The sequence below is a fragment of the Trichechus manatus genome, unplaced genomic scaffold, assembly GCF_000243295.1.
Source record: "Trichechus manatus latirostris isolate Lorelei unplaced genomic scaffold, TriManLat1.0 scaffold00135, whole genome shotgun sequence".
Lineage (NCBI taxonomy): Eukaryota > Metazoa > Chordata > Mammalia > Sirenia > Trichechidae > Trichechus > Trichechus manatus.
In genome coordinates, this window is record NW_004444071.1 from 5,824,721 (window position 1) to 5,849,571 (window position 24,851).

The 24,851-nt window shown below is 38.7% G+C and overlaps 2 protein-coding genes across 2 annotated transcripts in view; one reads left to right on the plus strand and one right to left on the minus strand.

Annotated features, from left to right (window-relative positions):
• Positions 1-7,898, minus strand: part of RAD1 (RAD1 checkpoint DNA exonuclease) — a 13,966-nt gene extending 6,068 nt beyond the window's left edge. The window contains exons 1-4 of the mRNA XM_004385240.3: positions 7,720-7,898; positions 6,983-7,241; positions 5,460-5,568; positions 3,436-3,694 (exon numbers count right to left, since the gene is read on the minus strand). Of these exons, the coding sequence (XP_004385297.1) occupies positions 3,436-3,694; positions 5,460-5,568; positions 6,983-7,180 (566 nt within the window). The 5' untranslated portion in view covers positions 7,181-7,241; positions 7,720-7,898. The remainder of the gene's footprint in view (positions 1-3,435; positions 3,695-5,459; positions 5,569-6,982; positions 7,242-7,719) is intronic.
• A 113-nt stretch (positions 7,899-8,011) lies between these two features.
• Positions 8,012-20,856, plus strand: BRIX1 (biogenesis of ribosomes BRX1). The gene is made up of 10 exons (XM_004385241.2): positions 8,012-8,204; positions 10,548-10,659; positions 13,685-13,728; positions 16,294-16,364; positions 16,642-16,691; positions 16,788-16,861; positions 17,026-17,076; positions 17,219-17,320; positions 20,020-20,148; positions 20,398-20,856. The coding sequence occupies exons 1-10, from the start codon at positions 8,046-8,048 to the stop codon at positions 20,665-20,667; spliced, it is 1,062 nt and encodes a 353-aa protein (XP_004385298.1). The 5' UTR covers positions 8,012-8,045; the 3' UTR covers positions 20,668-20,856.
• The last annotated feature ends 3,995 nt before the right edge of the window (positions 20,857-24,851 follow it).

The window sequence follows — 24,851 nt, forward strand, 5'->3', positions numbered from 1 at the left end:
AGTTCTTTATCTCTTCATTTGATGTTCTAGGGTTTCAGGATTGTTGATTCTCTGTTTGGCTTAGTTTTTCGGATCTTTGTTGTGGAGGGACGGCGTGGTGTTTCTGCCTAGAGCGCCATCTTGCCGGAAGTCTCCTTAATTCATTTTTGTTAGGTGCTGTTGAGTTGGCTCCAATGCATAGCGACCCCAGGTACAACAGAACGAAACGTTGCCTGGTCCGGTGTAATCCTCACAATTGTTGCTATGCTTGAGCCCATTGTTGCAGCCACTGTGTAAATCCATCTCCTTGAGGGTCTTCCTCTTTTTCGCTGACCCTCCATTTTTTCCAAGCATGATGTCCTTCTCCAGGGACCGATCTCTCCTGATAACATGTCCAAAGTATGTGGGACGTAGTCTCACCATCCTTGTCTCTAAGGGGCATTCTGGTTGTACTTCTTCCAAGACAGATTTGTTTGTTCTTTTGGCAGTCCATGGTATATTGAATATTCTTCGCCAGCACCACAATTCAAAGATGTCAATTCTTCTTCCGTCTTCCTTATTCACTGTCTAGCTTTTGCATGATTATGAGGTGCACCTTAGTCCTCAAGGTGACATCTTTGCTTTTCAACACTTTAAAAAGGTCTTTTGCAGCAGATTTGCCCAATGCAATACATCTTTTGATTTCCTGACTGCTGCTTCCATGGGTGTTGATTGTAGATCCAAGTCAAATGAAATCCTTGACATACTGCAGGCTGATTCCATGTCGTTCTTCATATAGTCCATCTTCTCAAATCATTTGTTCAACCGACTGAATATGTATGGTGAGAGGATACAACCCTGACACATATCTTTTCTGATTTTAAACCATTTAATACATACCACTGGTTAAGTAAGTATTCCACTAGTTTACATACCGGTCAACTGATAACTTCACAGACCTTAAGCCAAGTTTTTAACTGTCCTATGCCATTAGAGGAGCCCAGGTGGTGCGGTGGTTAAGTGCTTGGCTGCTAACCAAAAGGTCAGCAGTTCAAATCTCAAATCCACCAGCCACTCTATCAGATAAAAATGTGGCAAATCTGCTTCTGTAAAGATTACAGTTTTAGAAATTCTATGGGGCAGTTCTACTCTGTCACATAGGGTTGATATGATTTGGAATTGACTCGACAGCAATGGGTTTATTCAATTCCCTGAAGTAAAAAAACTTCAAACCTCATTCTTCATGTATGTAACTCCTTTACTTTTTCAAATATCCGCCCCCCCAAAAAATAAAAAAAAATACTAGATAGATCCTCTATCTAAATGGATTCCAATCCTAAAAAGAGACTTACCATTTTACACTTGTTGGGTCAAAATATTAGGAACAGTTTGATGGTTTTTGACATTATATTCCTACTGAAAATTGCCCTCCATAGGAAGCTAACCTTGACTAGTCCTAAATACCTATGTATCCCTCAGGTGTCTATGTATATTATTTTGGTATTTAATGGCATGCAATTCCATTACTTTTTGTGCTCTTTTATACATATCTCCTCGTTACCTTGGTTTTAACCTGTTCCTTTCCTTAATGCTCAATAGATACTCAGACAATGAACCACATACAGAAGACATCTACTTCTCTTTGTATTCTGTATTTATTTGAAAGGAAAGGAAAAAAAAAATAAAAAAAATAATCTATAATACAAACAGCTTTACCAAAAATTTAAATCCAATTTCCCTGATGATATAACCTGATCTACAACAGGAAGTTTTCACTGACTAATTTTTTTCAGAAGTAGACTGCCAGATCCTTCTTCCTAGTCTGTCTTAGTCCAGAAGCTCAGCTGAAACCTGTCCGCCATGGGTGACCCTGCTGGTATTTGAATACCGGTGGCATAGCTTCTAGTATCACAGCAACATGCAAGCCCCCATGGTATGACAAACTGACAGATGGGTATCACACGCAAGTAATACTTTGCCGAAGATCGTTCAAAAGTGGCTGCAGCAGTGTATCAGCAGGGAACTGTCAGAAATTCAAGCCAGATTCAGAAGAGAACATGGAACCAGGGATATCACTGCTGATGTCAGATGGATCCTGGCTGAAAGCAGAGAATACCAGAAAGATATTTACCTGTGTCTTACTGTGTGGATCATAATAAATTATGGATAACACTGTGAAGAATGGGAATTCCAGAACACTTAATTGTGCTCATGAGGAACCTGTACATAGATCAAGAGGCAGTCATTCATACAGAACAAGGGGATCCTGCATGGTGGTTTAAAGTCAGGAAAGGTGTGCCTCAGGGTTGTATCCTTTCATCATACGTATTCAGTCTGTATGCTGAGCAAATAATCCAAGAAACTGGACATATGAAGAATGGGGCATCAGGATTGGAGGAAGACTCATTAACAACCTGCCTTATGCAGATGACACAACTTTGCTTGCTGAAAGTGAAGAGGACTCAAAGCACTTACTGATGAAGATGAAACACCACAGCCTTCAGTATGGACTACACCGCAACAAAAAAAAACAAAAATCTTCACAACTGGACCAATAAGCAACATCTTGATAAATGGAGAAAAGATTGAAGTTGTCAAGGATTTCATTTGACTTGGATCCACAATCAACACCCATGGAAGCAGCAGTCAAGAAATCAAAAGACGCACTGCATTGGGCAAATCTGCTGCAAAAGACCTCTTTAAAGTGTTGAAAAGCAAAGATGTCACCTTGAAGACTAAGATGCGCCTGACCCAAGCCATGATGTTTTCAATCGCCTCATATGCATGTGAAAGCTAGACAATGAATAAGAAAGACCAAAGAAGAACTGACACCTTTGAATTGTGGTATTGGTGAAGAACACTGAATATACCATGGACTGCCAAAAGAACAAACAAATCTGTCTTGGAAGAAGTACAACCAGAATGCTCCTTAGAAGCAAGGATGGTGAGACTATGTCTCACATACTTTGGACATGTTATCAGGACGGATCAGTCCCTGGAGAAGGACATCATGCTTGGTAAAGTAGGGGGCCAGTGAAAAAGAGGAAGACCCTCAACAAGATGGACTGACACCGTGGCTGCAACAACGGTCTCAAGCATAGCAATGATTATGAGAATGGTGCAGGACTGGGCCATGTTTCATTCTGTTGTACACAGGGTTGCCACGAGTCAGAGCCAACTCAACAGCACCTAACAACAGGAAGTAGTACAACAATGAAAAGACCACTAGTTTATGAATTAGGAGACTAGACTTCTCATCTTTAAACCAACACTACCTAACTATAAAACCTCAGTGAGTTAATCTTCCTGGGTCTTAAGTTTCCAGATCTGTAAAATTATGAGGTAGAATTAGAAGCTCTCTAAAGCTCTGAAAATTCTAGGAACCTGGATAATAAAAATTTCCCATCCCAAGCAAACGTGTAAGTAAGGAAATGGAGTATAGACCACATTAACTATAATTCACTGCTTTCCAAGTACCTGAAATAAGGCTTGTCAGGAGACATGGTGATCTGTAGGACCTCACTTGTCATATCCAATTCGGAAAATGCTTCACGGAGTCCCTCTGACTGCAGGATGATTTTGTTAATAACATTGGTGCTGCAGAAATCAAAATCCAGAGTCTCCTCAGGCTCCTGAGTATTGATTTTGCAAACGGTCACCACTCCTCCTTCTTCCAAAAAGAGCATCAAAGGGTAACCATAACCTTGGTAACACATCCGAAGTGCAGTTAAAGTGCCTACAATTGAAATAAATCACACTGGGACTTAGCTTTATAGCTGAATTCAGCTTCTACTCTAAATGACACATAAAATTCCTCAAAAATAAACTTACTTACCCAATTTCTAGCCTATCCTTATAAGAAGAGATTACATTTTCCTTGATGACAGTTGTGTGTAGAGAGTTCCAAAAATAACCATAAGAAAACTGGGAACCAGAACTACAAAGTAATGCAACTCTCTGAATCATTTTCTAGCTTGCCAAAAACACTTCAGAAATAGCTTACTGATTTTATATACAATTGAATTTACACAGTTTCAGGATGGACAATCTACACAGACCATCACTACAAGCAACAGAATTATTGAATAAGCTATGCTATTTCTTGACAGTTCAATTTCTGCAACAGAGGATTGCTTTTGATATCTTCTGTACTATAATGTCAGTGAGGAGCCCTGGTAGCGCAGTGGTTAAGTGCTTGTTGCTAAATGAAAGGCTGGCAGTGCAAACCCACCAGCCACTCCACAGGAAAATGTTGTCTGCTTCTGTAAAGATTTACAGCCTTCCTGGAAACCCTATGGGATAGTTCTACTGTCCTATAGGGTCACTATGAGTCAGAATTGACTTGATGGCAATAGGTTTTTCATAATGTCAATGTATTCACTGTGATAAGGATCCTCCAGTCTTTCCTATTAGAAGATATTCTTTACATTTCCTTGAATTTTAAAGTCAAATTGGTGAAAAAGGGAGGGTGGTTAACAGTGGTGTGAGCTTTAACATTGCAAAACATCAGAGGGAAGGAGAAATATGACAGAACATTCTAGTTCCTTTCTCTTACTTGATGGAGAGCCACAGTCAGAGATGGGGGAGGGCAGATGCGTTCATGAAAAACTAGCTAGGGAACACTGCATCAGAAAATGATTACTATGGTTTTACAAAAATAATGCACACATTGTGTGTGTGTATATATATATATACATATACACATACATACATATATATATATATACATATGCGCCAACCAGGAAACCCCTCTGCTCATTATTTCCTAGGTGTGCTCTGCACATTATATGTACATATGCATTATTTACATGAGTGCATTATTTAAAACACTTTGGTAATACTAGTGGAATTAATAAAATAGAATATATTTTCTAGAGAACTATCACTGAATTTTCCCCAGCTAACCTCCAGATTCCTTTCCTATGAAATAAAATCATTTTCTGGGGATCCCTTGTAGTTTCATATCTATAGCAACTGATTCTCACCATTCCTGAAAATAATTCCCTAAGCCAATGAAAAAATATATATTTTAAAGGAAAGTACTTGGGGAAACAGACATAACAATGAATAAATCAGGGCTTAAAGAAAAAAGCAAACAAGCTTTAAACATAGTAAACTGCGAGTCAGGAGAATTAGCTTTTTTTCTCTGCCACTAAGTAGCTGTGTATTTCTGGACAAATTAGGAAAAAGAAGCAATTAAAACATATTTCACAAAGTTAAAGATATGTAAGACATGTTCAAGGTCTTAATTTAAAATCCCTGAATCCTTGTTAAAAAAAAAAAAAAAGATCAATGTAATACTATGGCAAGTATGAAAAAAATCATAAACACAGTTTCTGTTAATATTATGAAAAGTCAGAACCCATGACTGTGACCAAAAAAATGAAAAGGTGATTAATTTTCTAAAGAGACGTTTATATTCTAAATAACTTTCTTGTATTTTTCTGACCATTCTGTATAATGTTTGTTTGTTATGTTATAATGGTAATAAAATGGCTCACCTGGCATAGGACTTGATCCAAAAATAGATAAACAGTCTAAAAGGACTGTTAAATGAATTCTAAATGTAACAGAGTCTTCCTGAACCATAAATTCTTGAAATATTCCAGCCTATGAAAAAAGTAAACATAAAAAAAATTAAACGTGGAAATATAATTGTCTATGTCAAAGAATGACAAATCACATAAGATTCTAGATTTCACTTTATATGTTTTAACATAACAATATTGTAGTAACTCTATGAGAATAAATTCTGATTATCAATCAATACATTAGTTTTTTCAACTATTACTCATTACAATACTACTACCTAATGGCTAAAGGCATAGCAGTGATTCAGGCTCCATGCAAAACTTTTACAAAGGGGACATCTTCTAGCTTCCTGGATCTAAAAACTAGTCCCCACATGACTCTTCCTAATCTTTTCATGCCCATCAGTACCACTGAGGTCACTTGGAAAACAGCCAACAATTTGATAATGCATGCAGGATATTAGTTTTCAACTTCTTTTGAGGACAGGAACCATGCCTCATTTATCCTTCCATTCCAGAGGTCACTGCTGTGCACTGAGGTGTCAAAAAATGCTGAATTGAATCTGAAAGCCTATCTGGACCATACAAATATCACTTCACAGGAACAAATAAGTACTATTACAACCAATAAAAGGAAAATCTTTTAAAATTAATTGCTGTCTTTAATAAGGAGGTGGTAGTAATAATGTAGTGAGGAGCCCTGGTGGTGCAGTGGTTAAGCGTTCAGCTGCTAATTGAAAGGTCAGCGGTTTGAACCCACCAGCTGCTCTGAGGCAGGAAGATGTGGCAGTCTGCTTCCATAAAGATTACAGACTTGAAAACTCTGTGGGGCAGTTCTACTCTGTTCTACAGGGTTGCTGAGTCACAGTCAACTCAACGGCAAAAGGTTTGGTTTGATTCAGTTTTAGAATAATGTAGTGGTAAAGAACACATGGAAACCCTGGTGGCGTAGTGGTTAAGAGCTACCAAAACGTTGGCAGTTCGAATCCACCAGGTACTCCTTGTAAACTCTATGGGCAGTTCTATTCTGTCCTATAGGGTCACTATGAGTCGGAATCGACTCGACGGCAATGGGTTTTTGAAAGAACACATACTCTGAAGCTAAATGCTCTAGGTTCTCATACTAAACCAGTTACCAGCTATGGGACTGTTGGCAAATCACTTAAGCGCTCTGTGCCTCAGTTTCCACATACGTACAAGGGGGAAGAACAGCCTATCTCATAGGACTATTGTGAGAATTAAATGAATTAAACATATAAAGCATTCAGAAGAGTGCCTGCCTGGCCTATAGCTTAGCTTAACAGATTTTCGTCATTATTAACCATTCTCTCTGTAAAACAAGATGTGAAAAGAATTTGTTTCCAGGAGAGAAAGAGTTCAAGTCACGACATTTTGTTCTTTAACTTAAATTATCTCTATTAAGGCCTTCAGAATTCGTTAAACTGGGTAACCAATGTCTTATGTTACAGGCTTAAAGGTACCTACTTCCATACCTGAATAAAAGCATTTGCTTGCACACACTTGGCTTTTTCCACTGTAACCTTGATTCCATTTTTAGTAGCAAAACACGTGGCATAATCTTGGAAATGAATAGCTTTCAAGATAGTGGAGAGATTCCTAACGTTGTCAAGGCTGGCCACCAAGCTGTACTGCTCATCCTCCGCTTGGATCTGTTGGGTTAGGAGGGGCATTGTCCCCTGCACATTTGACCCCGAGGAGGGCCAACACCTGCTCCCACGGATCGCCAAACACCTGACGAGATTCGACAACAAAACACCGGTCAATACTGGCGAGACCCGGCGATCCCAAACTACGCTGGGGCGGTGAGGCAAAGTGGAAGCAGCCCAAGCGTCGAACTGACCGGGAGAGCAGGGTCCGAACCCCAGCTCCGCCACTTAACTGTATTTGCAACTTTGGGAAAAATTACTCGCCTAAACTACGGTTTCCTCTTTACCATCGGGATAACACCTACCTGAAAAATTGTGAAGAATGGAAATACTCAACTGACACAGTCATTCTATTTGGGGCCAGTTTGTTTCGTCATGCCAAACAGAGGCTACGTTATCCCCACAGGGTCTGTTCTGAGCCGTCACGCGCCACAAACCCCGTCTCTAACAGAACAGGCGAAGTGGGGCAAGCCCCGATTCCTCAGCCGATGCTCGAAAAGACCCAGACAACCCCATTCACCAGCCTGCCCACGGAAAAGCGTCGCGGTATTCGGAAATCCTACCTTTGGAGTGGAGACCGGACGCCTGAGAGCTCCTCCCAGCCAGGTCACTGGGGAAGCGAGCCCTAGCGCCCCGGGAACCGTGAAGGAAGTGGAGTCACTCCCCCCAGCTCCCCAAGCTCTTTAGAGCTGCTTCCCGCCTCGACAACCGTAACCGCAGAGCTGGAGGGCGACTAGAGGGCCAAGTTTACGGTACCATAGAGACCGGAAAGAGTCACCATAGAGCTGGAGGAAAACCAGAGACCTGAACATACGGTACCATAGAGATCGGAAAGAGGGGAGAGGGGCCGAGCCGGAAGGAAGGCGAAGAGCGAAGGCCGTGAGACAAGATGCCGGCGGTCAAGAGGAAACGGCGTGGAGATCCGGCGATCCAGACCAAGAAGCCAAAAAAGAACAAAAAAGATGCCGAGCGGCCGACTAAGCTGCACGACACGGCAGAGGAGGCCGAGGAGGAGGATAGAGATCGTATCCCAGGTCCTGTTTGCAAGGTAAAAGGTATCTTCGGCTTGCACTGACTTCCGCGGCTCCACGCGCCTTCTCATGGGCTGCTTACCCGCCTGCAGCTCAGCGAAGCTGGGAGTATGCCTGTGCTACGGAAACTCTCCGCTGTTCTCTGCACCCGACTGAGCGCTACTATCTCGTCTAAGCCGCGTGCACGTGGCCGGTCTCGGCAACGCGGCGCGCTGATGGACTGGGCGGGCTTTGGAGCCGGCTCAGGAAGAAGCGACTTACGGGGAACTCAGCTCCAGTGTTCTGTCTTCTAGTTACTTTTTTTTTTTTTTTTATGATAGTGCTTTTCATTAAGGTTGTTTCTCAGTATTAAGTATGTCCTTTCCTGTAATTAGAACAGCAACAACAACAAACCGGTTGCCTGTGATGCCTACTCTTGGCGACCGCATGTGTGTCAGAGTAGAACTGTTGTCCATAGGGTTTTCAATGGCTAATACCTCGGAAGTAGATTTTCCCAAGTTTTTTTTTTCCCCTCAGGCTTCTGGGTGGTTTCAGATTGCCAGCCTTTCATTAGCAGCTGAGCACGTTAACTTTGCACCAGCCAGGGACTCCCTTCCTACGAATAATAGTCCCATATTCGGCCCTAGTGGCCCTCTTTAGCCGCTGTCACGGATACCAAAGCTTGTTATGTGCTGCTTTAAAAAGCTACTGTCATTGGAACTGTGACTTTGACTTCGTTGATCAAGTGAAACTCATAAGATATATTGAAAGCTAGACTGGATAATATGAGTTTTACATGTACAGGTAGTTCCCAACTGTTACGACATATTCAAGTTACACGGAACCGAACTTACCAACCATCCATTTTTTGTTTTTGTTTTACATTTTATCATTAGTAGTATATACTATGTACAACGTTGTAGCTCGTAATTTGCTGATACGATCATATCTGTAAGTTTATATGTAATGTTTCCAACCCCCAAAGACAAAGATCGGATTTATAAAGATCCTGATAATAAAGGCAATAATAATGAAAACTTAAAAAAAAAAAGAGGAACCAGCTTACGTCAGCACTGACTTACAACAAAGTCGTCTGAACAGAACTCATGGTAAATCGGGGACTACCTGTAGTCAACAAACTTTTAATTGGCCAGGCACTGGCCTTGGGATTGCAAAGGTGACTAGACTGAACCTCTTCCTTGTTAAATTTTGGAGTTTAAAAAGAAACTAGGAATTAACTCACATAAGTTGATGATTTTTATTCTTAAAAAGGTTAACACAACTTATTGGACTTTAATTCATTTAACCAAGAGCTCCTTAAGCTAGACTAGGTACTGTGAGGAAGAGAATTGCTTTTGATTTGTTCATTTCTGTGTCCCTTGAGTTTAGCTTAGTACCCTAGCACATAGTAGATGATAAGTAAATGACAAATGTATGAATAAGTGGTATTAAGCGCCCTGTTTGGTGTGGTGACAAGCTCTAGGAAAGAGATGTATGCTGAAGAATGAAAGATGGGTTAAATTCTATCCCTTCCATTCATTAACTGATATTCTGAGCTCTTTTCTCATCTATACATTAAGAGAAAGAAAATGTACTTTTTGTGAAGAATAAACTGGACTTCTGGTAGGTTTTCAGTAAATGTTAGTGCCTTTAACTCTTCCTTTAAAGAGCTAAAAAGAAGTATGATGGTGTCTATGGTAAAGTTGGTGGAGGTGCAGAGCATAGAGTTTATTTTTCTTCTGGGATAATCAGGTAAGGAATCATGAAGGAATTAGCCTTTGAGTAGGCTGTCAAAGGAAGAATAGGATTTTTATATTCAAAAATGGGAGGCAGCCGTCCAGTGGAGAGAAAAAGACCTCATCAAAGGTGTTAAAGTAGGAAGATGCTGTAATCTAAAGAATAGAGCCAGACTGGTATATGTGGATGGTTGATTTTGGGAGTAGTAAGGTGAAAAAGAAAATGTAGTTTAGAATTTAGTTTTAAAGCTAAGTCATTTGGACTTTATTTTGAAAGCCTTTGGGAGGTAAGGATGTGATTAAAACAGTGCTTTAAAAAGATTATGCTGGTGTTAGTTGGCCATATTAGTTGGAGAGGTTCCTTTCTGGAGTGGAGAGATTTTAAACAAATTATTTTATTTACTAGATTGAGGTCTGTATACAAACATCACAGTGGATACTTCAGTGAGCTTATTTTTTTGTCTATTTACAGTGAAACCTCTCAGTTCCCTGAATTACACACATGGGAGAAGAGGCAAAATTGCTACTCTGGTGTTCTTGATACATTACAGGATGGTGGAATGCATAAAAAACTAAATACACTTTAAACTGTTAAAAAAAAGATTCAGTGTGAGATTTAAACAACTGTGATATTCTTTTCCTTAGGGCAAGTGGAAAAATAAGGAACGGATTCTCATCTTTTCTTCCAGAGGAATAAATTTTAGAACAAGACACTTAATGCAAGACTTAAGAATGTTGATGCCTCATTCTAAAGCAGGTGCTTTTATATCATATACTTAAAAAATTTGTATTTATAAATATGTATGCATGTGTGTGTGTATATATTACTGTTAGGTGCTGTTGAGTCGGTTCAGACTTGTAGCAACCCCGTGTACAACAGAATGAAAACGCTGCCGGGTCCTGCGCCATCCTCACAATCATTGTTATGCTTGAGTGTATTGTTGCAGCCACTGTGTCAGTCCATCTCCTTGAGGGTCTTCCTCTTTTTCACTGACCCTCTCCTTTACCAAGAATGATGCCCTTCTTCAGGGACTGATGCCTCTTGATAACATGTCCAAAGTATGTGAGACATAGTCTCACCATCCCTGCTTCTACAGAGCGTTCTGGTTGTACTTCTTCCAAGGCAGATTTGTTTGTTCTTTTGGCAGGCAATGGTATATTCAGTATTCTTCGCTAGCATCACAATTCAAAGACATCAATTCTTCTTTGGTCTTTCTTATTCATCGTCCAGCTTTCGCATACATATGAGGCGATTGAATTGAAAAAACCATGACTTGGGTCAGGTGCACCTTAGTCTTCAAGGTGACATTTTTGCTTTTTAACACTTTAAAGAGGTCTTTTGCAGTAGATTTGCCCAGTGCGATGTATCTGTTGATTTCTTGACTGCTGCTTCCATGGATGTTGATTGTGGATCCAAGTCAAATGAAATCCTTGACAACTTCAGTCTTTTCTCCATTTATCATGACGTTGCTTATTGGCCCAGTTGTGAGGATTTTTGTTTTCTTTATGTTGAGGTGTAATCAATACTGAAGGCTGTGGTCTTTAATCTTCTTCATCAGTAAGTGCTTCAAGTCCTCTTCACTTTCAGCAAGCAAGATTGTGTCATCTGCATAAGGCAGGTTGTTAATGAATCTTCCACCAGTCCTGATGGCCCATTCTTCTTCATATAGTCCAGCTTCTTGGATTATTTGCTTAATATGCAGATTGAATAAGTATGGTGAAAGGATACAACCCTGAGGCACACGTTTCTTGAATTTAAACCACGCAGTTTTGCATTGTTCTGTTTTACTGACAGCCTCTCCATCCACGTACAGGTTCTTCATGAGCACAATTAAGTATTCTGGCATTCCCATTCTTCGCTATGTTATCCATAGTTTGTTATGAGCCACACAGTCGAATGCCTTTGCATAGTCAATAAAACACAGGTAAACATCTTTCTGGTATTCTCTGCTTTCAGCCAGGCCCCATCTGACGTCAGCAGTGATATCTCTCGTTCCACGTCCTCTTCTGAATCTGGCTTGAATTTCTGGCAGTTCTCTGTTGATGTACTGCTGCAGCCACTTTTGAATGATCGTTAGCAAAATATTACTTGCATGTGATATTAATGCTATTATTGTTCGATACTTTCCACATTCCTTTGGATTACCTTTCTTTGGAATGGGTGTGAATATGGATCTCTTCTGGTCGATTGGCCAGGTAGCTGCCTTCCATATTTCTTGGCATAGTTGAGTGAGCACTTCCAGCGTTGCATCTGTTTATTGAAACAGCTCAATTGGTATTCCATCAATTCCTGGAGCCTTGTTTTTCGCCAATGCCTTACAGTGCAGCTTGAAGCTCTTCCTTTAGTACTATTGGTTCCTGATCATATGCTACCTTCTGAAATGGTTGAACATCGACCAGTTCTTTTTGATGTAGTGAGTCCGTGTATTCCTTCCATTTTCTTTTGTTGTTTCCTGCATCGTTTAATATCTTCCCGGTAGAATCCTTCAGTATTGTAACTGGAGGCTTGAATTTTTTCTTCAGTTCTTTCAGCTTGAGAAATGCTGAGCGTGTTCTTCCCTTTTGGTTTTCTAACTACAAGTCTTTGCACATGTCATTATAATCCTTTGTCCTCTCAAGCCACCCTTTGATATCTCCTGTGTGTCTATATATATATATATGTGTGTGTGTATATATATGTATACATATGTATATGTATGTATATAGACACACATTGTCATCCAGTAGATTCCAACTGATAGCGTCCCTATAGGACTGAGTAGAACTGCCCCATAAGGTTTTCAAGGCTGTAATCTTTACGGAAGCTGACGGCCACATCTTTCTGCTGTAGAGTCCCTGGTGAGTTCAAACCACTGGCCTTTTGGTTAGCAGCTCAGCACTTAACCACTGTGCCACCAGGGCTCCTTGTGTGTGTATGTGTGTGTATCCACTTTTAATAACACTTCATTTGCTCAACCAGTCAGATAAAGAACCATGATATCTCAGAAGTTTATCCTTTCAAGAGCCAAGTTTTTTTCCAATTAACATTGTTAAAAATTCTTTCTAACATGCATCAGACATTTTCTTCACTTTTTTAACAAAATACTGTAATATTTTTGAAACAATGTTTGGAGGTCCAGGAATGCCTTCAAGATATAAATCTCTCAGAGGTCATGAGATGCATGGAATGGTTTATCCTTCTGAATGATTTAGTACTTTCATAGATTGCTTTTTCAGGTTTTTTTTTTTAATTAATAAACCTAAGGTAGGTTTTTTTTTTGATTAATGGACCTCAAAGTTTGGGTCAATGTACTTTTGAATGCCAAACTATTTTTTCAGCAATGAAGTGTCTTACAGGCAAGTGAAGAAGGTTTCATCTTAACTGTGCAGTTGTTTTTGTGTCTGTGTTGGGAGGTGCTGTGGGTTTTAATTCTAGGTGATGACTTACATCTTTAAACCAGCATTTCTTGAACTGGGGTCTATGATAATCTAAAACCATTTTTTAATCAGGCAATGATGAATCAAAATTGGTATTTTCATCGATTAAGATGTTAGTTTCTTGAGTGTTTTCTTAACATAACCTTCAGTTTGTGAGAATTTTAATCACTCAATTCTTTACATTTAAGAAAGAACCAAGATTTAAAGAGGTCAGGTATTTTTTGGTCTAATCAGTTTATAAATAGTAAAGTTGCATTTAAACGGAAGACCGTAGAAACCTGTTTGTTAGACAGGATATGGGATTTGATTAAAATAGCTTTGAAAACTCCTTTTATCTGCTTACTTTTTTCCTTTTCTTTTTACAGATACTAAAATGGATCGTAAAGATAAGTTATTCGTGATTAATGAGGTAATTTTAGAAAGTCATTACAGTAAAATATTTTAGGAATACTGTATTTAGGAATAAAATGTTTTTGAAAGATGGTTCGTGTAAAAACTAAGTTATTCAGTGACTTAAATTGCTTTGTAAAAGATATTCAGACAAATTTTCTTAACTCTTAACTCTTCAATAATTTATCTAAATTTTTATACTGGTTACATCTCACGGTTCAATTCTTCAGTATATATTTTTATTTTTAGATTATTCTATACAGTAGTGCCCCCTTACCCGCAGTTCCACTTACCATGGTTTCAGTTGCCTGTGGACAACCATGGTCTGAAAATATTTGATGGAGAATTCCAGAAAGAAACAATTCATATCTTTTAAATCGTGTGCCTTTCTGAATAGTGTGACGAGTCTCGTAGCATCCCATTTAACAGTGCTTGTGTTAAAGTAACTCTTATTTTACTTAATAATTGTTTTATTTTATTCTTGTTGTTTAATCTCTTACTGTGTCTAATTTATAAATTGAACTTTATCATAGGTATGTAGGTATAGTAAAAAACATAGTATATGTAGAGTTCAGTACTATCTGTGGTTTCAGGTATCCACTGGGGTCTTGGAATGTATACCCTGCCGATAAAGGGGGACGACTGTATTTGTCTTGTCTCAACAAGTATAGTGAAATTTCCTGAGGACAAGGAAATTCTTTTATTTCTCCCATAACAAATAGTATAGTGCTAAATTCACAGTTGTTGTTAGGTGCTGTCAAGTCGGTTCTGACTCATAGCAACCGTATGTACAACAGAACAAAACACTGCCCAGTTCATAGTAGGCATTCATAAAAATTATCAGTTAACATGTAATAAAGTTTTTTTAAAAAAAAATACCCATTAAACATTTACAGAAAACTCAGATTGTGAAAAGCATCTTGCCAGTATTAAAAATGACACGTGGTATTTGCTGTTAAAGTATTGTTGTTATTGGGTGCCATTGAGTCGATTCCAACTCACAGTGACGCTGTTTACAGCAGAACGAAACACTGCTTGGTCCTGCGCCATCCTCACAATGTGCTACGTTTGAGCCCATTACTGGCAGCCACAGTGTCAGTCCATCTCCTTGAGGGTCTTCATTTTTCTTGCTAACCCTCTACCAAGCATGATGTCCTTCTCCGGGGACTGGTCCCTCCTGATAACATGTCCAAAGTATGTGAGACAAAGTTTTGCCATCCTTCTAATGAGCATTCTTGCTATACTTTTTCTAAGACAGATATGTTTGTTCTTCTGGCTGTCCATGTTATATTCAGTATTCTTCACCAACACCATAATTCAAAGGTGTCAGTTCTTCTTTATTCATTGTCCAGCTTTCACATGCATGTGAGGTGATTGAAAACATCAAGGATTGGGTCAGGCACCCCTTCGTCCTTAAAATGATGTTTTTGCTTTTTAACACTTTAAAGAGGTCTTTTGCAGCAGATTTGCCCAGTTACAAACTAGTAATAGGTTAAATTTTAAAATATTTCTGGAGATACTAATCTTGCATTTTTAAAGCAAATTTTTCAAGTTTTCAAAGAATTATTTTAATTCTTTTTTTTAGCTATAGGACTTTTTATTCATTTACACAAATTTTTTAGCCCCTGCTATATGACAGCATTATTCTGCATTCTGTGGATACAGTGTTCAACAAAGCAAAGCCTCTGTTATCATGGAGTTTATGTTCTAAGGGGGAAACAGGCCATAAAGAAGTATTGTAATTTCAAGAGGCGATATGAAAAATAAAATAAGCTGCGGGTTTTCAGCAACCGAGGTGGGATTGGAAAGCTTTCTGAAGGGATGATGATGTTCAACGGGATGTTTCAGCAGAGACTGCAGTGAAGGAGCAATATGGTGGAAGAGCATTCTAGGTAGAGGAAATGGAAGTACAAAGGTGCAGAGGTGGCACAAACTTAGTGCTGTGTCTAAGACAAATAGGAAGTGAAAGCATTGGAGCTAAGAATTCTTTAGCTTCAGGTTTAACATCTTAAGTAGTTTAGAAACTTACGACTACTGTCAGTTTGAATCCACCAGCTGCTCGTTGGAAACTCTGTGGGGCAGTTCTACACTGTCCTATAGGGTCGCTATGAGTCGGAATTGATGGCACCGGGTTTGGTTTGTTTTTTCTAAATCAGTTGAGAGTTTGCAAATACTGCAGTTATACAACAAGACTTTGTTCCTATATTTCTTTTAAAAAATTATTTTGGTTCGATACATTACAAAACATTTTCAGTTTCAACCATTTTTACATGTACAATTCAGTGACGTTAATTACATTCACCATGTTGTGAAACCATCACCATCCTGTATTTTTGTGTTTTTAATAAACCTTTAAGATTTTGAGTTTTAATTTAACTTGAAGTAGGGTTGGTTTCTTTTTTCCATCAGCAGTGGGCAGACCATTTCGTTTATCTTGGGCAGAACTTTTACCTAGATTTCGACCATTGTAGCCTGTTCATCTGCTTAAATAGTTTTGGAGGAATCTGGATTATTAATTGTATCGAATTACTTAAGTTCTTATTTTTATAATGTACCTCATTTTTCTATACTTTGCTTCACGTAGGTCTGTGAAATGAAAAACTGCAATAAGTGTATATATTTTGAAGCCAAGAAAAAACAGGATCTATATATGTGGTAAGAGAATATACTCAGTAAGATTTGAGCGGAACTTGTTTAACTGGATTTATTCTTTGAACTTCTCATGTTATAGACTCCTCTGAGTCTTTTATATGAAAAAAGGCGGAGAGGGGGATGAAGCAAACTCATTTGATTTTGTAAAACTTGAAACCTTCAAAGAAAATTAAATACATGAATATATAAGCATATGTGGTTCTTTTCTCTGAATAGCTAGTGAGCATCTAATGTATTCTAATTCCAATATTGAAAAGCTTCCTTCATATATTTTATTTAGGCTTTCAAATTCACCTCATGGGCCATCTGCTAAATTCCTTGTGCAAAATAGTAAGTTGATTCAATATTAAGTTTTTTATGAGAAAATTATCTTTTGAAATAATTGTACCGAAGTTATAATTATTTGTTGTTATTTTTTCCTTCTAGTTCATACCTTAGCTGAACTAAAGATGACTGGAAACTGTTTGAAAGGTTCTCGACCCCTTTTGTCTTTTGACCCTGTAAGTTTCTTGTTCAGTGTATGTGGTCTAATTTTCTTACTCTGTGTGGTTGTTTTTTTAGTGAATATAGTTGTATAATTTGGCTAACATTAAACATACACACACAGTATCTTTAAACAAGGTACTCTGCGGTTGTCCAGTTATATGTTTGCTTTATTTTATAGGCGTTTGATGAATTACCACATTATGCTTTGTTAAAAGAACTCTTAATTCAGGTAAATATCTTTCTTAGAAATTTTTTTTTTGGTAATCTATTATAAATGAGTATCTTCCTTTGGATTCTTTGTTAACTTAGCTATCTAAAACATACATGGTATGTCTTGGAATAAAAAACTAACCTATGTTTTTCTTCACTAGATCTTTTGTACACCACGCTATCATCCCAAAAGCCAGCCATTTGTGGACCATGTGTTCACTTTCACCATTTTGGATAATAGGATATGGTTTCGGAACTTTCAGGTTAGCTTTATTAAATCTTTAGCTATACTTTGAAATAAACCAGGATATACGGGGTTTGCAGACACAGAATGCAAATAATAAATTATCTTCTTTTAAATAGCATTGTTTTTCCCAGAGACTTGCAGCAAAAAATTTTCTAGTATCTCACACCTAAGTGATCTCTGCTACTTTTCACTGCTGATCAGTTGATAGGCTTCGTAACAAGCCATTGTACATTTAAGTTTATAAAAGAAAAAGGGAATAGTCTGAAGATCCATGAGCTAATTTGGCTTCAGATTTGTGCTAAGTGCTGTAAAGAATATAAAGTGTAAGCTTCTTTCATAAGAGATTGTATTTCACCTGTGGCATTAAGACCTAGAAAACCATAACTCCTTTAGAAGGCATTCAGTAAGAAAGATGAGTCATACGGTGACTCATTTAGGAGAGAGAATTCTAGAAATCTTCAAGCAGGAGATTTTGGCAGGGTAATGAGTCTGCAGACAGGTAGAGCAGTGAAAGGGAACAGCAAGAACAGAATTTTCTGCCTATATTGTTACACTGAATACTTTATAAAGTGAGTTAAACATACCACTTAAGCTCTTGAGGGCTCTGGGTGGTGCAAACAGTTAATGCTGTTGGCTGCTAACCAAAAGGTTAGACGTTCAGGTCCACCCAGAGTTTCCCTGGAAGAAAGGCCTGGCAATCTACTTCCCCAAATGCAGCCATTTTAAACGCTATGGAGGACTTTCTACTCTGATACACATGAGGTCACTGTGAGTGGGAATTGACTCACCAACCACTGGTTGGTTGGTTGGTTGACCTCTGAGGTCAGACAGACCTGAACTAACAATGTTAGTATTTGTAGTTCGGAAGTTGCCTCTTAATTCTACAATCAGTAACCAATTTGATCATTTTTTTTTACATTTTTATTTATTTTCTTTTTTTATTGTACTTTAGATGAAGGTTTACAGAACAGTTTCTCATTGAACAGTACACACATTGTTTTATGACATTGGTTAACAACCCCACATGTCAACAGTATCCCTTCTCGACCTTGGGTTCCCTATCAGCAGCTTTCCTGTCCCCTCCTGCCTTCTAGTCCTTGTCCCTGGGCTGTTGTGCCCCCTTAGTCTCATTTTGTTTTATGGGGCTGTCTAATCTTTGGCTGAAGGGTGAACTGCAGGAGTAACTTCATTACTGAGCTAAAAGGGTGTCCATGGGCCATACTCTCAGGGTTTCTCCAGTCTCTGTCAGGCCAGTAAGTCTGGTCTTTTTTTTGTGAGTTAGAATTTTGTTCTACAGTTTTCTCAGCTCTGTCTGGGACCCTCTGTTGTGATCCCTGTCAGAGCAGTCAGTGGTGGTAGCCGGGCATCATCTAGTTGTACTGGACTCAGTCTGGTGGAGGCTGTGGTAGTTGTGGTCCATTAGCCCTCTGGACTAATCTTTCCCCTGTGTCTTGTTTTCTTCATTGTCCCTTGCTCCTGAAGGGGTGAGACCAGTGGAGTATCTTAGATGGCTACTCGCAGGCTTTTAAGACCCCAGACGCTGCTCACCAAGGTAGAATGTAGAACATTTTCTTTATGAACTATGTTATGCCAGTTGAGCTAGGTGTTCTCTGAGACCATGGTCCCCACAGCCCTCAGCTCAGCAATTTGGTCCCTCAGGGAGTTTGGATGCGTCTGTGGAGCTTCCATGACCTTGCCTTGTACAAGTTGTGCTGGCTTCCCCAGTACTGTGTACTGTCTCATCCTTCCCCAGAGTTACCACTTATATGTCTATTTAGTGTTTCCCCCCACCACCCCTCCCCTCTCTGTAACCATCAAGGATTGTTTCTTTTTGCATGTAAACTTTTTCATGAGTTTTTACAGTAGTGGTCTCATACAATATTTGTCTTTTTGTGATTGACTTATTTCACTCAGTATAATGCTTGGCAGATTCATCCATGTTATGAGATGCTTCGCAGATTCATCATTGTTCTTTATCATTGCATAATACTCCATTGTGTGTATGTGCCATAGTTTATCGATTCATCTGTTGATGGGCGTCTAGCTTGTTTCCATCTTTTTGCTATTGTGAACAATGCTCCAATGAACATGGGTGTCCATGTCTATTCGTGTGACGGCTCTTATTTCTCTAGGATATATTCCTAGGAGTGGGATTGCTGGATCATGTGGTATTTCTATTTCTGGCTTTCTAAGGAAGTGCCATATCCTTTTTCCAAAATGGTTGCATCATTTTGCTTCCCATCAGCAGTGCATAAGAGTTCGATCTCCCTGCAGCCTCTCCAACATTTGTTATTGACCATGTATCTTTTTGTATACCTTTTAATCCTAGGTAGATTTATAAACAGTTTAGGAGTTGGTGTAAATTTAAAGGGACTTCCCACAGTGTACATTAATACATTTTATTTAGGGTTTTTAAAATTCACTTTAACAAGTTTTTCCAGAATATATGGATTGTGAGAAGCAAGATACATTTGTAACAAATTCATATTACTCCATTTTAAAAGAACATGCAGGAAAAAGCTGTATATTTTTCTGTAACAATTACCTGCAACTAATACACATTTCAGAAAATACTGATGATTTGCCACTTGCCAGTTTACTAACACTAGCTTAATTTTATTGATTATTCTTTTAGACACATCTGTAGTGAGGTTATAGCCAGTATACCTTTTAAGAGTAGAATATCCAAAATGAAATGTTTCCTTTTTATTAAAGATTATAGAGGAAGATGCTGCTCTTGTAGAAATAGGACCTCGTTTTGTCTTAAATCTCATAAAGATTTTCCAGGGAAGTTTTGGAGGACCGACTTTATATGAAAATCCTCACTACCAGTCACCAAACATGGTAAGCTATTTGTTTTTCAGTGGTCTCTGGTGTACCAGAACTCTCTTTGGTCAAAATGATTCTGTGAAGTAACTGAAACGGCATTAAAGGGTTGGGTTTTGCTGCATATAGTCTTGCAGATTACTGCTTTTATTTTATTTTTTTTAATGAAACAGGGTGGTGGGAAATGGGTCTCAGAAGTGAATGCCCTTGCCTTACATAAAATGCTTATTTTTATTTCAAAAGCATCTGACGTTTTTCTGTTTCTAGCATCGCCGTATCATAAGATCCATCACAGCTGCGAAATACAAAGAGAAACAGCAAGTCAAAGATGTGCAGAAACTGAGAAAGAAAGAACCAAAGACTATTCTTCCACATGATCCCACTGCAGATGTTTTTGTTATACCAGCTGAGGAAAAACCGATAGAAATAGAGTGGGTAAAACCAGAACCAAAAGTTGATTTGAAAGCAAGAAAGAAAAGGATATACAAACGGCAAAGAAAAATGAAACAGAAGGTGAACAGTGGGAATGCAAAATGAATCAATATGATAACTAATTTGTTTTTCAGTTATTTTGTATTTAATTTCTATTCAGTTTGTAAGTACTTTTATTATCCAGGACTGTCTAATTAGTGTGGCATTTAAAAGAAAGAGAAAAATTAAATGCCAAGGATTTTTTATGAATTCAGTGGTGTCTGTGCGTTTCTAAATAAAACATCAGAACTCATCTATTTCTGTTTTTCTTTTCAAAGCTCATTTGGTATTAAAAACTTAGCACATTTAAGGTTTAGGCCTACTGTCTTGGATTAAAATTGTGGTTTAACAAAGCTTCTGAAATTTAGACAGATTTATTGGGTTATTACTTGTATAACAAAGCATTGGCCACTTTGAGAGTAGTTTCTGGTTGGTAAAGTAGGGTTTGACTGGTAGAAGAGAAAATACCTTACTGAGATTCCAGTCTCTGAGTCAAGAGTTAATGAAGCCTAGGAAAGACCAATCTCTGACCTTGTTTTCTTAGCTCAAAAAAGAGTACAAAAAACAAAGAGTTTAGAGAATCAAATTAGTTTATATGTGTTGAAAGCATTTCACAAATTACAAGTTTATTTTAGAAGCAGTGGGTATAAATTGAGAGGTCCCTGGGTGGCGCTAACAGTTGCGTTCAACCAATAACCAAAAGGTTGGTGGTTTGAACCCACTCAGTGATGCCATTGTGATATGCTTCCATATGCCACCAGGGCTGCTTTCCGTAAAAATTACAGCCAAGAAAACCCTATGTTGTTCATTTTCTCTAACGCGGTTGCCGTGAATCGGAATCAACTTGGCAGCAAGCGGTTTGGTTTTGGGGTATAGATTCATTAAGTTAATAGTGAAAGGAGGAAAAAGGAGAGAGTTAACCATTGTTAGAGGGAGCACTAGAACATATGAAGTTCTCATGAAAGAACTTATTTGAAGCAAAGGGAGTACTAGACTTTTGATACTTAGTATCACAGGGAAAATCAAGATTCTGGGTGCTAGTGGCCATGGAGGTAGGTGGCTGCTGCTGGAAGGATATGTATATAGGTATATAAACCAAAAAGAAAAAACCCATTGCCATTGAGTTATTTCTACTCATAGCTACCCTGTAGGACAGGAGAACTGCCCCATAGAGTTTCCAAGAAGTGCCTAGTGGATTTGAACTTTTGGTTAGCAGCTGTAGCTCTTAGCCTCTAGGCCACCAGGGTTTCCATATAGGTGTATACACACCCAAAAAATCAAAACCAAACCTATTGCTGTCAATTTCTGATTCATAGCAACCTTATAGGACAGAGTAGGACTGCCCCTACTAACTGCAGTGTTCACTCTGATTTGATTAAACTTTATAATCAAATCAGTCCTCTACTTGATATATATGTATTTTTTTCTTTTTTGCTAGTATAGGTGCCCACCGTGAACATTTGTACTCAAATCTTGTACAATGCTTATGGTTTCCTAGAACTGGAACTCTCAGGTCAAAGGTTATGAACACCAAGGCTTTTTGATTGCTCTCTAGAAGGTGATACCTCACCAGGAGTTTGAGTGTTCATTTCCATGCTCCCTTGCTAGTGCTGAAATGTTTTTCAATTTGATAGGTTAAAAAAAATGACTGATTTACTACAAAGAGTGAATACTTTTGTTGTTGTTAGATATTGGGTTTTCTTTTGTGACTTGACTAATCTTGTTTTTCTGTGGTAGGGTTATCTTTTACTGATTTTTAAGGGCTCTTGTATATAGTAGTAAGACAGAGGTTTCCTGTGTCTCAAGCAGCTTGCTTGACACGCCCCATAGCTTTACATTAACATCCTGGTTCCCCTTTCCTTAACTGCTGCCCAGAATTAGATGAAATTGGCTGAAACTGGTTTAGGTGCCATGTTAACATTCTGGGTAAACTTTTCGCTCATTAAGTACCTCATACATAGTAACTTCCCTGCCTTTTGGGCAGAGATGGGCTGCCATTTTTGAACACGCGATGTATGAAGTTATACGTGACCCCTACTGTGCCTGCATAGCATGATTTAGAATGTTGCTAATGTAATTCACGTGATCTCCCTGCTTGTAAGCCTTATAAAAGCGGCCTCCCAAACCCTATCCTCGACCAGTCTTGGGGGCATCAGCGCCGACTCTTCCTTTCCTTGTGCAACAAAATAAAGATGCTTTCCTGATCTCCCACCTCAGCCTCTTGTTTATTGGCTGTGATGAGTCACACTGAGCAGGACCTGGAGTTCCTGGCAACAGTAGGGTTATTAACTAGATATCTTTCCCAATTCATCATTTGCATTTTAATTTTATGTCTATTATTTTGATTTTTTATGTGGGCAGAACTAACAATCTTTCATTAATTTTTTTATCCTTAATTTTATGCAAAGAAAGATCTTCCCAAGTTTATGTTTAATTAGGATACCTATCTTGTAATAGTCTAAATTAGACTACTTATCTTGAAATCTTGAAGTAGTCTAAATTTTTCAGGTAATTCAGGTCAAACATTCTCCTCAAATACTTACATGTGGCTAATTAAGGCCAAATCTGGATAAGTGGCAAAACAAAATGGACATTATTTAGTTTATTTGGGCAATTAAATATAGCTTTGGATGAAAATAAGACAGCTGTATTCAGGATTTGTTTTAAACACCCACATATCAGAAAGAAGTTAAATAACAGATTATAAACGTAAATGGGATCAAGTTGTAAGTTTGAATGAAGACATACTTTGAATATTTTCTAATAGGTGTGTTGTAGAATTTTGGTGGCATTTCCAATTTAACAAATTTGAATTATCGATTTTCATATTTTCATGTTCCAAATTACTTCTCTTGCAGTCACTTATATGGATACCTTATTTGAATGGGGAGTCCTCTGGAATGGATCATCTCACAAGTCTATGGTCATTTAGCTGTCAACTTAATATATCCAGTGTGATTGTTCTTGAATTTCTCTATAATGTTATAGGCAATAGTAGATGACTCTCCCCTCAAGAAGAAAAAGGCAAGTGACTCCCAGAGTTGGTAAGCAAAACCAGATACAGTTGGAGGAAGAAAAAAGTCATTTTTCTCTTTTTGTTCTGTCCCAATTCCTTTCCCTGTGCTCACACTTCTCATCAATCCCTATCCATTACCAATTTACCAACTAATGAGGCTGTATAGAATCTTCCTCTTCTGGGAAAAAGGCAAGCGTATACATTTTGAGCAGCGAGTTGGTTGGGCCCTGGTGTGTGAAGAAGCCAGATGAGGCTTAGAGTTGGTTTGTTTTGATGATCCAGGTGACAGGATATTGGAGAAAGAGACAATCTTCCTAAACTTTGCGTTCCCCAACCCTGGACAATAGATGTTAGCAACAGAACTAACCCTTCTCTCTCTAACCATATATAGTTTATAAATATAGCCAACACCTAAAACTGATGTATGGAAATGTTCTCTCCAGATTATAGTGAAATATACTGGCATATTAATGCACTTTAATGACTTTAAGATACTATTTTGATACCTTATCAAATCGTGTGGAACAGCTGTACAGATCTTTCCTTTTGTGTAATATGGTGTATTGCCTAGTCAGACCAATCAAAATTTACTGGGTAAATACTAGCCCTTAACTCCACTTTTAAGGAGCCGTGGTGGTGCAGTGGTTAAAGCCTTGTCCTAACTGAAAGGTCAGCGGTTTGAACCCACTTGCTCTGTGGGAGAATACTTCCTTAAAGATTACAGCCTTGGAAACCCTGTGGGGCAGTTCTACTCTGTCCTACAGGGTCGCTATGAGTCGGAATCGACTCGATGGCAATGGGTTTGGGGTTTTTTTTGGTTTGGTATATTCAAAAATGTTCTGATGTTTCCTTCCCCGGTTGTGTCATTTTAAATCATCTTATTCACTGTCATTTCGCACGTATATTCAAAATGAGCAACATTAGACCTCTATATAAAGTGGCAGCCGAAGAGAACTGGAAAGAGTTCCTAAGACTGGTGTTCAGTCCAACCCAATCCTGCCATGTATTAATTTGAGAAAGTTTGAGCAAACCCCTTGACTGCTTCCAGCCAAAGATGCCTCATCTACAAGAACGGGACTCAATCGTGAAACATAATCAGAACCCAACAGGACGTTTTCCAGAATTCTCTCCCAACCGCATTACCTCTATCACCCCGTCAGCCCTCGGGCCGGCCGCCCACTCGGTGCCCCTCCCGCCGGCCGCCGTCAGTGCCCCTCACAATGACTGCGCGCCG